The sequence below is a fragment of the Protomyctophum bolini genome (genome assembly GCF_963924005.1).
Source record: "Protomyctophum bolini genome assembly, chromosome: 5".
NCBI lineage: Eukaryota > Metazoa > Chordata > Actinopteri > Myctophiformes > Myctophidae > Protomyctophum > Protomyctophum bolini.
Window position 1 is genome coordinate 28936237 of NC_137866.1, and position 13158 is coordinate 28949394.

The 13158-nt window shown below is 41.0% G+C and overlaps 1 protein-coding gene across 1 annotated transcript; it reads left to right on the top strand.

Annotated features, from left to right (window-relative positions):
• Positions 1-858: 858 nt before the first annotated feature.
• LOC308316092 (14-3-3 protein beta/alpha-2) lies at positions 859-11758 on the top strand. The gene is made up of 7 exons (XM_080764459.1): positions 859-995; positions 5373-5480; positions 6044-6241; positions 7438-7561; positions 7696-7859; positions 9090-9185; positions 10051-11758. The coding sequence occupies exons 2-7, from the start codon at positions 5385-5387 to the stop codon at positions 10105-10107; spliced, it is 735 nt and encodes a 244-aa protein (XP_080620585.1). The 5' UTR covers positions 859-995; positions 5373-5384; the 3' UTR covers positions 10108-11758.
• Positions 11759-13158: the final 1400 nt, after the last annotated feature.

Consider the following 13158-nt stretch of genomic DNA (forward strand, 5'->3'; position numbering starts at 1 on the left):
ACTTAAACAAATAGCTTTGTGTTTTATTGTTTGAGTTATATGACATAGGAGGAAATTATATATTACATATAAACATCAGAGGCATAATAATTCTAAAAGTCAGTCAGTCAGAGCCACGGAGGAGGAAATTATATATTACATATATTAAAGCATTATTCTATTAACGCCAACATGAGGGAATGATATAGGCTAAACATCACAGGCCTATTAATAACATGTATCCATCATTTTAAACACAGCAGACAGTCAGAGAGAGGAGGGAGTATAGGACATGATATATTACAGTCATATACACATATTAACAACATATCAGATATTTATCCATCATTTTAAACACAGAAGTCAGTCAGTCAGACAGACAGACAGACAGACAGACAGACAGACAGACAGACAGACAGACAGAGGAAATTATATATTACATATATATATATATATTATAAACATCATATTTATTTATGCAGGATCATTCTAAACACAGTCAGACAGACACAGAGAGGGAGGAGTGAGTAAATTATATATTACATATATAAACATATTTATTCATGCATTATTCTAAACACAGACAGAGACAGAGGAGTGAGTAAACGATATATTACATATATAAACATGTTCATTTATGCATAATTCTAAACACAGAGACAGAGGGAGGAGTGAATAAATGATATATTACATTATAAACATATTTATTTATGCAGGATAATTCTAAACACAGACAGTCAGAGACAGAGGGAGTAAATGATATATTACATATATAAACATATTTATTTATGCATGATAATAATTCTAAACACAGACACAGTCAGAGACACAGAGGGAGGAGTGAGTGACTGAATGTACAGTGCTGTGTGAGTGAGTGTACCGGAAGTGGTACTGCCCTGAACTGATCCTGGGAGAAGCGCGGTAGAGACGGAGAGAGAGAGAGAGAGAGGACGGTTAGGAAGGAGGCTTGCTGTACTGTCTGTCCAAAACTACACATCTAAACTACCACTCTATCTGTGAGTTATTCTCTCATTATTAACACTAACCCTCCTCCACGCCTCTCACAGGCTCAGGAGACGAGCTGTTAGCTTGTAGTACTCGTAAGGTACATAAAAAAAAGAAAGAAGCCCAAGCTGGGCTAGCTAGCTAGGCTAAGCTAACGGCTAAAGCTAGCTGTTCACGGGGCTAATTTATAGTTGGTCGCGCGAGCGGAGCTCGAGCTGCCTTCCTTATTTCCTTCCACCTTCGCGTCCTCCGTCCTCGCTATAGTACGACACAACAAAATGTGTGATAATTTTAGCGTTTTCAATGCTTTATAAAAAAAAATGTGCTATTTTATTCGGACTCCGCGTCGACGCGGTTTGGTGTATGATGTTCAAGTTTCAACTTGGAATTATTACGTAATTGTTCTTCTGGTCTGACTGTCTGTCGGTCGCACGACAGACACTTGTCGAGGAGAGGAGAAGTCGCTCGACTCAGGAAGACGGGAAGGGTCGGCCGCGCGACAGACTGGTAGAGAGAGAGACAGACAGACTAGGGAGAGACAGACAGGCAGGTGGAGAGAGACAGATGGATTCCATGACACCATGTATATTTTTTGTTCCTCAAAGCAGAATTGATCCCCCCCTAAAAACAACATATATCTTTTTTAGGATATTATTTATTATTAGAGCTGGTGAAAATGGAGCAGATCACATCTAAAACTCACTATAATAAATATTGTATAATAATGAATAAAATGTGTGTAAATGACTAAATGTGAGCATGTGTCTAAAAATAATAAAATAAAGCCAACATGAATGACACCAAGCGTCGATTTCCAACCAACAGCTAAGCTAGGCCTCTGTGAGACTGACTGACTGTCTTGAGTGACGTTATAATGGAATGGATCACATTCATATATGTTTGAGATCTACTGCCGATCTACAAGTTCTCAACGCGGCGCGGACGTGACGCTTTGAGGACTTGTAGATCTGCCTCTCCCCTGGTATAGAGCGCGCGCGACACCGCCCTACGAGTCAACGCTGTGGCCTAGTAGTAGCTAGCAATGCTACGCTAAGATGCTAAAGCCTTTCTCTGATTGTTTTATATTCTGTCCTGACCTATAGTAAAAAAGACGGGTGTGTCGCTTGCCCAAACTTACACGCTCGATCTGCGATTATTATCGATTATTGTGGTCGATAGATCGGGTTATGTTCGGCGAATATAGCGAGATTGGAAATGCAATAAATACTTAGCTTTTAGCCTTTAATACGCCCCACCACCAACCAACCAACCACCAGAGCGGCCGGCCGGGCGGGCTGCAAAAAAACCAACCCCCCATTTTAACTCGCATTCACCATGATCATGTTGTTGGATGATCTTACTGTGTGTGTGTGTGTGTGTGTTTGTGATCGGATGGATCGGTCCCCTAGGACGTTTTTTTTTTTACTAAACATTCCCCCCCAGGCAGCGATACTGACTATTAAACATCACAGTCGAGTTAATAACAATTATAGAATGTTGTTGTGGGGCAGTTTTAAAGTAGCATTAGCTAACGTTAGCATGGTGTAATGGAAGGAGAGGGGTTGTTGTAAATGAGAGAGGGCCGTAAAACCAGCAGTAAACCCTGAACCCAGGAAGGAGCTGAACTGAAGTGAAGGAGGAAGGCTGTGGTGCTAATGTTGGCTAAATGTCTGGAGGAGGCCTCAGCCCCGTGTTTAATTTATAGCCAAATGTCGATGGTTATTGTCACCAACCAACTAAACCACTGTATGTGAGGGAAATGCAAACGTGTTTTCTCATGCCAATAAAGCTCCTTGGAGTTGTGATTTGTGAGGCCGCCTCATGTTAGCTAAATGTCACTGGTTATTAATTATCACCCACTGTGAGGCTCCCCACTGTATATACTTAACATTTTCAACTGTTTTTATTATATTTTGACACTTGCTTTGGCAATGCAAAACCTATGTTTTCTCATGCCTATAAAGATTTATCAGATGTCATTTCTGTCACCCTTCATAGAACTGCATATTTGTACATCTTTAAATGCTCCTGATTAATTGAAAATGGAGAACCCTGATGTAAACAAGTCTTAGTGCTTTTTTCCCCTAGTTTTTGTACAGATTTTGTATTGACCCCTACTATCGTTTGAACTGTACCCATTCTACGAACTGTGAATAAACATATCCATCAATCAATCAATCCTTTGAATTGAGTTGAATTAGTGAGGCGTCACCCCCGTGTTAATGTTAGCTACATGTGGATGGTTATTATCACCAACCAACCACTGAACTGAGGCCTCACCCCTGTGTTTAATTTTAGCACATGATTACACTTGCAAGTTGTTGCAACTTCTTAGCGTCAGGATAATTGGTTCAGGCGAAACTAGGCGAGGCATTGGCACTGAGAACAATTTGATCATGACACATTATTAGCTGGTGTTTCACTCTAGCTAGCTACCTCATATTAGCTTTGAAGAAGTTAATGTCATTGGCCCGGGTTGCTTCCGACAAAGTCCTACTTTGTTTCTTTTGGCTCTGCGATCCAAAACGTTTATCCATGCATGATGACACCTATATTGCGCCACGTTTTGAGCTTGTAGATCGGCTAGTTAAACAACTTATTAAACATTTTTCTAATTTATGAAATGTCGTCTTTTTTTTTTACTTCATAAAATGACTGGGGAAAGAATAATAAATCTTTGAATTCATGTTTTTCAGAATGTTTTTATTTTTGTAATGTTTTGAAATAACAATCAAAACAAATGTTTAGGTACCCTTGAAAATGTGTCCGCGACCCCTACCTACCGAGTCCGACGACCTCAGATCAGAGGACCTGCTGAATTTTAAGCATATTACTAAGCGCAGGAAAATAAACCAACAGGGTCCGACCCAGTGTTTGGGAACCTACTAGTGAGTCTAAAAAGGGTTTAACCCATTTAGACCTGAGGACGATTCTACAAATGTCTTCTAAATTTGAAATTTCTATGTCCGTGGTACTCAAACTTTTGTCAAGGAGCCGAACAAATATATGTATTTGGCCGCCAACCCCCATCTGATAATATGTTGTTCCAGGAACCCCCCCAGAAGCAAAGATTTGAGTTAAAAACGTTCGCTCTGAAAGAATATATTCTAACATTTGGGACACATTTTCACAAATTTTCAACGGCTAAAGTACAACATAATGCTTAAAAAAAATCCCAAAATGGGTTATTTGGATAAGTGACTCCTCATATTACACCTTCTCTGAAATGGTCATTTTCTTCCTCCCTCCAGTCTAGAACATTTTTAGACCTTAGCTCGATTCTACAAAATGTCTTCTAAATCATGACAGTTTTCTGAAAAAAACTATGTTTCTGTCAGTGGTGCTCAAAACTATTTCATGTCAAGGACCCCTAGAATTATATGTAGTTGGCCGCCGAACCCCATCTCACAATATGTTGTTCCAGGGACCTCCCAGAAGATTTGAGTTAAAAACGTTCACTCTGAAAGAATATATATTCAATGATTCAATGACACATTTTCATGCTATTTCAAAAATAGCAGATCTACTAGCTCGTAGCGCGGCATGCGCTATGAGCTTGTAGATCTGCTATTTTTCAATAGCTAAAGTATAACATAATGCTTAAAACACCAAACGCATTGAATGGGTTCAGAACGACCTGGTACAGAAGTAATTTCTCTGTAGTAACGGTCAATCGGTCATGTTTCTCTCAGTCTCTAGAACATGGATAAGAACGACCTGGTGCAGAATGATATTGAACTGTATATTTTCTCTGTCCCTCAGTCTCGCACATTTAGAACATGGATGAGAACGACCTATAGAAGGGTTAGCAGGGTTATATTAAACGGTCATGATGTGACTCATGTCTCTCTCTTCTCCAGTGTAAAAACGACGTACAGATACTAAAACGGTCCTGTTTCTGTCCCTCCAGTCTAGAACATGGATAAGAACAACCTGGTATAGAAGGCTTGTGGTAACGGTCAGGTTTCTCTCTCCTCCGTCCCTACAGATAAAGTCAAAGTCGTACGATTTCTCACACACGTTACTGCAGTGAAATTTGTTCTCCGCATTTGGCCCAACTCTTAAAGCGGTGAGCCGCAGCCAAGGAGCGGTGAGCCGCAGCCAAGGAGCGGTGAGCTGCAGCCACGCCGCACTCTGGAATAATTTTGATTAGTTGATTTGACCCCCCCCAATCCAACCCATTGATGCTGAGTGCCAAGCAGGGAGGCATTTGGGTCCCATTTTTACAGTCTTTGGTATGACCTGACTGGGGACCGAACCCCCGACCTCCCAGTTTCAGGGCGGACACTCTTAACCACACCACTGTCTGGTCGATCTAGTAGATCATGGATAAGAATACATTTCTCTGTAGTAACGGTCATGTTTCTCTCTCTCTCCTGTCCCTGCAGATCTAGTAGATCATGGATAAGAACGACCTGGTACAGAAGGCCAAGCTGGCCGAGCAGGCGGAGCGCTACGACGACATGGCCGCCGCCATGAAGTCGGTGACGGAGCAGGTAGGGTTCACGACGAAAAAAAAATATCCATTAATTAAGACCAGAGATCAAAATTCTTTAAAAAGTCTTCTAAATCAGTTTTGTAATGGTGTCAGCGGTGCTCAAACTATTTCATGTGAAGGAAACCCAAAACTTATTATATGTAATTGGCCGCGACCCCAATCTGAAAATATGTTGTTCCATGGACCCCCCCCCCCCAAGAAGTTAAAAACTTCCACCCTGAAAGAATATATATTCAAAGATTTGGGTTGTGATTTTTTTTATTTTATTGCGGATCTATAAGCTTGTAGATCTGCAATTGAAATCCTGAATATTATTTGAAACCTTTGAATTGTAATGCTGAAAAGTAACATAACGGTAACATAATGCTTAAAAAAGAAATAACTGAAACATGCCAAAACAATGAATGAATTATTATGAATTTTGTACTTTAGCTGTAGCTATTTGTGTGTGTGTGTGTGTGTGAGAGAGAGAGAATTTTTCAACGGGGACCCAATTATGACAAAAATAATGACGATAGATTAATAATGAGTAACGATTGCGACGACCCTCCCCCCCACCAGGGCGGCGAGCTGAGCAATGAGGAGCGTAACCTGCTGTCGGTGGCCTACAAGAATGTGGTGGGCGCGCGGCGCTCGTCTTGGCGCGTCATCTCCAGCATCGAGCAGAAGACGGAGAGCAACGAGAAGAAGCAGCAGATGGCCCGCGAGTACCGCGAGAAGATCGAGACGGAGCTGCAGGACATCTGCAACGACGTGCTGGTGAGCAGGGGGGGGGGGGGGGATGCAACGGTTAATTCAGGGGGTACTAGGCAACTTTGGTGATGGAGAGCATACATAGATTTATAGAAAAGAAATAGATGCCCCATTGGCCACTGCAGTTTGTTGGAGTGACCTCATTGGCCTCTGCAGTTCGTTGGAGCCATGCGTGTCAAACGCGGAAGGCACTCATATATATATATATATATATACCTGTGTGTGTGTATATATATATATATATGTGTGTGTGTGTGACTATTTCACAGAGCGTCTTTTTCCGGGACTTGTCAGACACGAACGTCTGCTCTGTCTGTGACGCACGCGGAAGTTCTGTGAAGCACTATAGTCTAACGTTGCCAGACTGTTGCCTCTTGCAATGGTCGTCTGGCTAGGCGAGACTAGTGAAGCACCAACGCTGGAAGCTTGCCCTGACTTGAGTTCATACGCCCCAGAGCCGAAGGATACGTCTACCTTTGTCTATTATGGAGAGGGCCACTATAGTTCCACACTCATGTCGTGGAAATTTAGGGATAAACATCTAATAATTCTCCAAGTTACAGTTTGGTGCTGTTCGGTGCTGTTTGTTTTATGATGTCACTGTCCCATTTGGTGAATGCCTTGAGGCTATATGTTGGGGGTTGTTTGTGTGGGAGTGAGCTATAAAAGCTGTCGCCTTTTTGTTTCTCGGGAGTCAGACTGGGATTCCATACATGAACAGGTCATGTAACTTAAGTCTTGTCTCCTTACTCGAGTAAAATCCTAATACTCCATAACTCTGAGATCTTGTGTTGCCTCATTATTCATTATTATGAATTGTCTTTTGAGCATGTGTCCCACAGACTGCCTTTACACTCACTCCAGAGGGCCACTATAGTTCCACACTCACTCCAGAAGGCCATTACATTATTTCCACACTCACTTCAGAGGGCCACTATTTTTTTTTTTTCCTAATTTGTCATTCTATGCAGCACACAACACCTTGCGTTGTGAGGTGTTGTGAGCTTGTAGATCTGCTATTTTCTATCTGTGGAACAGGGTCAAACAAAATGTAATGCCTCAACTCCTACAATTCCATGAGCTTATCAGTCATGTAAAATATGATTGTTTTGCGGCCTGAAAAGGTTGAGAACCACTATGAGACAACGTTTGACATTAAGACTTTGCTTAATCTCAAACCTTCCCGTCTGTCTTTCTTTCAGGGGCTTCTCGACAAGCATCTCATTGCCAACGCGACCGCCGCTGAAAGCAAGGTGTTCTACCTGAAAATGAAAGGCGACTATTATAGATACCTCTCTGAGGTAGCCAACGGTGACTCCAAGAAGAGTAAGTTAACTTTAAAAGTTTAGATTTTAACCATTATTTTGGCTATTCAGAAACAGCTGTGTGTGTGTGCGCAGAGTAGTTGTGTAAAAAGAGTCCATTCTGAAAGGCCTCCTGTTCCATTTGTCTCCCTGCAGCCACGGTGGACAACTCTCAGCAGGCGTACCAGGACGCGTTCGACATCAGCAAAAAAGAGATGCAGCCCACGCACCCCATCAGGCTGGGCCTGGCGCTCAACTTCTCAGTCTTCTATTATGAAATCCTCAACAACCCAGAGAGGGCCTGTACCCTGGCAAAGACGGTAAGCACTAATGGAGAGGGCCTGTAGTACCCTGGCAAAGACCGTAAGCCTTAGAGAGGGCCTGTAGTACCCTGGCAAAGGCGTTGAGGAAACCCGCTTCTCCGGAGCATCTGTTCGTTTGCTCGTACAACGCATTGTAGGACTTTTAAAGTCGCCAGGGAGTCATCAGTTCGTTAAGTATGTCACTCTACAGGAGTGTCTTTTTTTAACCGGCTGTCATTATATCGCCGTGGTTTTCACACTAAACGATTGATCGCCGACAAAGGATCACATACTGGACGAGTTCACCAAGCTGCGATCCAATTAAAGTTATATCCATTTATCGATACAGACTGTCAGCTGTCATGTGCTCTGTAATACAGACCTTCTCTGGGAGTGGTCACAGCCCCGTTCATGAGCAAAAACCCTCAGCAATCAAAGCCCGATCTTGCGTCAGATTGGCGGTTTTGTTGGCAAGCACCAAAAAAAGCTCCCTGGCAGCATAATCGGAGCAAATATCTTGCAGTGTGTAGGGGGCCCTGAGTTAGATCGTGCTCGTATGGAATGTATGAATGCCCTCTCGGTTGCTAGGTGATAAAAACCCGGAAATCCATCCACCTCCATTTTTTAGCTATTGATTCTTGTTCTGTTTCTGTCTACTGTTTGCATCACGATTCAAATCGTAATTGACTCACAATATATCGTTACATGCAGTGTTTTTGGCAGCAAGCTTTGGTCATAGCCTCTTGAATAGTTTTCATTTAGTTTTAGTCACCTGGAATGTCTTGGTGTTAGTCAAGTTTTAGTCGACTAAATCTACAGCAGAGTTGGTCAACTAACATGAATTTTGGCGGGCCTTGATGCCATTTTTACACTTGCTGCGACGTGTTGTGAGCTTTTTCCGGCTATTTTCAGCATGCAACAAAGTGTAAAATTACTTATACTAGACCTCTTGTCCACTAGTCCCTTCCTAACATTTTAGTCTAGATTTTATTTGTTGACGAAATGGTCAGTATATTTAGTCGTTAGTTTTAGTCACCATAGCTTAGTTTTCATTTAGCTTTCGTCAGTGAAAAAAGGTAGTCGACGGACATTTTTCGTCTTAGTTTTAATTGACGAAATCAACACTAGTTCCACGCCTAGTTGTCACGGATCACATTCAATGAATGCATGAGCGCACACATGGTACGTTCTTTACTGACATGGGCGTGAGCTGAAAGATAAGTCTGTTTGCTCTTCTCTCTCACACAGGCATTTGATGAAGCCATTGCTGAACTCGACACTTTGAACGAAGACTCCTACAAAGACAGCACCCTGATAATGCAACTACTAAGGGACAACCTGACTGTGAGTTCTTCTAACTAAAGACCTGATTTCCTTTTGCTTCGTACCGACTGCACAATGGTGTGGCTGCTTCTCATTAAGACGAGAAGCGGCCACGTCGTTGAGATAAATAACCAAACGTATCTAAGGAACGGCGTTGAGTTTGACCGCAAATGTTGATTACATTTTAGACGTTTTTTTAAATGAAATTGCATTTAGTTTCAGTCATATTTTGAGTCATTTGAAATATTTTAGTTTTGGTCTAGTTTGACTAAATGAATACCACATTTATTATTTTAGTTTGCTAAATCTAAAGTTAATTTAGTCGACTAAAATGTATCTTAGCAGGCCGTGACGGTGTCTACTGGTGTTCTACTGGATCTCTTCTCCACCAGTCCCTCCCTAACATTTTAGTCTAGTTTTTATTTGTTGACAGAATTGTCAGTATATTTTATTTAGTCATAGATTTTTTGGTTTTGATTTAGTTTGTCAGTGAAAAAAGGTAGTCGAGAAACATCATAGTTTCGTCATAGTTTTTAGTCGATGACACTGTTGGTAACCATATTACCCTTATAGATTTTTACGGTGTCAAGAGTTAAATTATTGTTAAACATCTGCATTACTTAATTCACAAGAAGTCTACACAATTAGAGAATGTAGAAGAGTTGTTATTTTGATCGTTTGCCTGTTGTCGCTCCTAATGGTACCAACATCAATACAGCATGAAAATGTGGACAAAATCTTATCCAACGATAACAATTGATCCTTTAGTTTTGGGTCTGAGAGGCTAAATGTCGTGTGGCTAAACGCCTAATAAATAACGGACCTTGATGTGAAAAAAGGTTGAAAACCAGTGAGATAAATTACTCTCTCTCTCCCCCCTCTGTAGCTGTGGACATCAGAAAACCAGGGAGACGAAGCGGAGGCCGGAGAAGGGGAGAACTAAAGGAATAAATTGCACTGTTTAATCCACCCTACACTCTTATCTTAAACACAGACAGCTTATATACATCCCCCCCTCCTCCTCCCACTCCATCAGCCCCTCCCCCTTCTGTATGACAAGCAGCCTGAATTGCTCCTCCTCCTCCAACTCCTACCTGGCCAACTAGCTTACTACTAACCGCTCTCTGGGTTTTTTTCCCCCGGGAGGCGACGAACGAACGAGGGTCGTTTTCAGTTAGCGGTTTCAGTCAGTCAGTCACACTTTGTGGAAACATGTGGTGTTGAGTAGCTAGAGAGTCCATGTTTGCTGTTTTTTTTTTCGTTGGCTCTGTGTGTGCCGGGGTGTGTGTGTGTGTGTGTGTGTGCGTGCGCTAGGTTGTGTGTTTTGAGAGCGAGCGTGGATGGATGTTGTTGAATGATCGATCGCGTTTGTGTGTTTGTACGTACGAGATGTAGGGGGGAGGGGTTGTGAAATCTAATCGTCCTTCCTTTAATTCCTTTGTCCCCAACTAGTTGGTTTGCATTTCTCATGCTTTTTTGTTTTCTTTTTGTTACGATCATTTTTCTTTTCTTTCTTTTTTTTGTGAATCGTTATGGTGTTTCCAGGTTTTATCGTGTTGGTAATTAAAAACTGGCGGTTAATTTTCACCAGACACTGTGATGATGCTAAGTGTTTTTTTGCTTCCCAAAACCAAATTGTTTTCTTCGTTTTCTTTTGTTTTTTTTGGAATTCAGACAGACAGTACAATCCTGTATTTAATTAAAAACAAAAAACTGCAATTCTGCTGTGGGCTCATACAGAACGGAGGCAGGCTGTATTGTGACACTGGCATCTTGGTGTTTAATTCTCTGTTAATTATTATAACGTATCACAAAATCACCCATTTTAAGAAAAAATAAAGTTTTGCTTAAGGGGACCCCCTTTAGATACATTTCATCATGATAGATTTCCTCCCAACAACATTTAAGACATTCCACTGTATTAGGCTTTTAAAAAAAATGAAAAGAAAACGCAGTGCTACTACTCTTTATTTTATACTTTTCAACTAAGTGTGGATTCGTCTGTAGTTGTATTCACTCGTTCAGGTTGTCGCTGCTGCTGCTTGAACTCAGTACAATGAAAAATGGTATGTGCTTAATTGTAGTTCCATGTGTTTTGCAAGATTGACTATCATCTATATATGTTAAAAACCTCTAAAAAAAAATGACCTTTTATTGATGTTAATTGAAAGAAAGAGAGAAAAAATACATTTCTTATCACACTGTATCAATCCTGCTTGCAAAAAAAAAGTTCCTCCTTAAAGCGGTTGTTTTCTTCCAAAAGTTTTTGTGCCTGGCTTTCTCTTGCAGCCTCTTTTTTGTTTCTAATCAGGTGGCAACGGCTATGTTGTCTTTTTTTGGGGGGGGTTTTCTTTTTCTTTTCTAACAACTTTTAAGTAAAAGTACGAGTTAGGCAAAGACACGCTTCCGTTGTTATTAACATAGAGGCTTACGTCATTTGATAACCGCCGTGTGTCGCTCCTCCTGTTCGGCTCCAACTCACAGTTCGTGTCGCGAGCCGAAAACGGCCAGCCCATGTGCGAGCTTGGCTCGCAGGGTTGGGAACAGGACGTTTTCGGCACGAGACGCCGCCTTCGTGCGAGACGAAGCACGAATTTGGAGCAAAAAAAGAGACCTATTCATACTCCAGTTTTTGGTGATAAGAGGTGACCACCGTTCGGTTACTTAGTAAAAACTATAGATGTGTTTGGGGTGAGAGTGGTGAGTCGCTTACCACCGCGGTGGTCAGTCACCTTCTCGCCTAAAACTGCAGTATGAATAGGCCTTGAGTCTGAGAAATGGCTGTTGAGATCAGATGCAAATAATTCGAGAAAACCCCCATCCATCCATCCCTCCATGCCATCCATCCACCTTTTGAAGAAGCTCAGTGTCACAATACTATGTTATCACCACCACTACATTCCACAACATACTGTAGTCCAAGACACCATTCCACATTATAGCTGACAGTCTGTTTACTATTGACAATGTTCCAATGAATTGAGGTAATCTTAAGTTAAAGAAAAAAGAAAAGTAAAGGAAAAAAAAAGTTCTTGTCAATTTATCTCTATGCTTGATGAAAAATGCAGTTAGTGAATGTTGGAACAAAGCCTGGCTGTATATCAGGTATCTCAACTTGCTTTGTTTTTACTGAGAAGTCTTCTGGCTAAAAAAAATATATAATAATTTGCTTCTGTAACAGTCTTATTACCCAGTGCACACACGTGTTGTGAAAAATGTAGAATAGCTCTAAAAAAGCAACGATGATGAAATGGAGATAAAAACAAATGGTTTGGTGTAATTCTAGATTTGTGTATGTATCTTTTAAAAAACCCATTCTAGTTTCACTATACATGTAAGAAATAGGAACGTGTCAAAGACCATTCAGTGAAATAAAGTTTCGTTTAAGATAACAGGCAAAATATGTCTTCATCTTTATTGCAAGATATAGATAGGGGTCAGATGTTCTCCAAAAAGGCATCTGAAGAAAGAAAACATCTGCTAAAACTTTATCAGTCAAAGCATAATTTAAACACATTTTTGTTTGTTCAATTGTTGGATGGGGGTGGGGGAAATAAATAAAAGTCATTAGATGTCAGGTTTACTTTGTAACTGTTAATTTTGTTGACTAAGACTTGAAAGACTAAGGTTTTTGATATTTAGTCGACTAACTAAAAACTAGACTAAGACTGAAGAATTTCAGATGACTAAATAGGACTAAAACTAAAAGGTGTCTTCAAATGACTAAGACGAAAAAACTAAATCATAATTTGTAAACCATACGTGCTGACAGAGGGATATAGAAAACGAGCTTTAATAGACTAAACACTTCTAAATCGCGCCCACCAGATGGCGACATTACGCTGTGAAGACTGTTTAGGACTAACCTTGGGTCATCGTCATCAGCAGGACATCCACCCAGGTGTTTTTTGATGGCAGTAATTAAGAGCAGCTGTAACCTGTGCCTACTAACTAACATCACTACAGTGTGGATTAAAGGAACACCATAAAACCA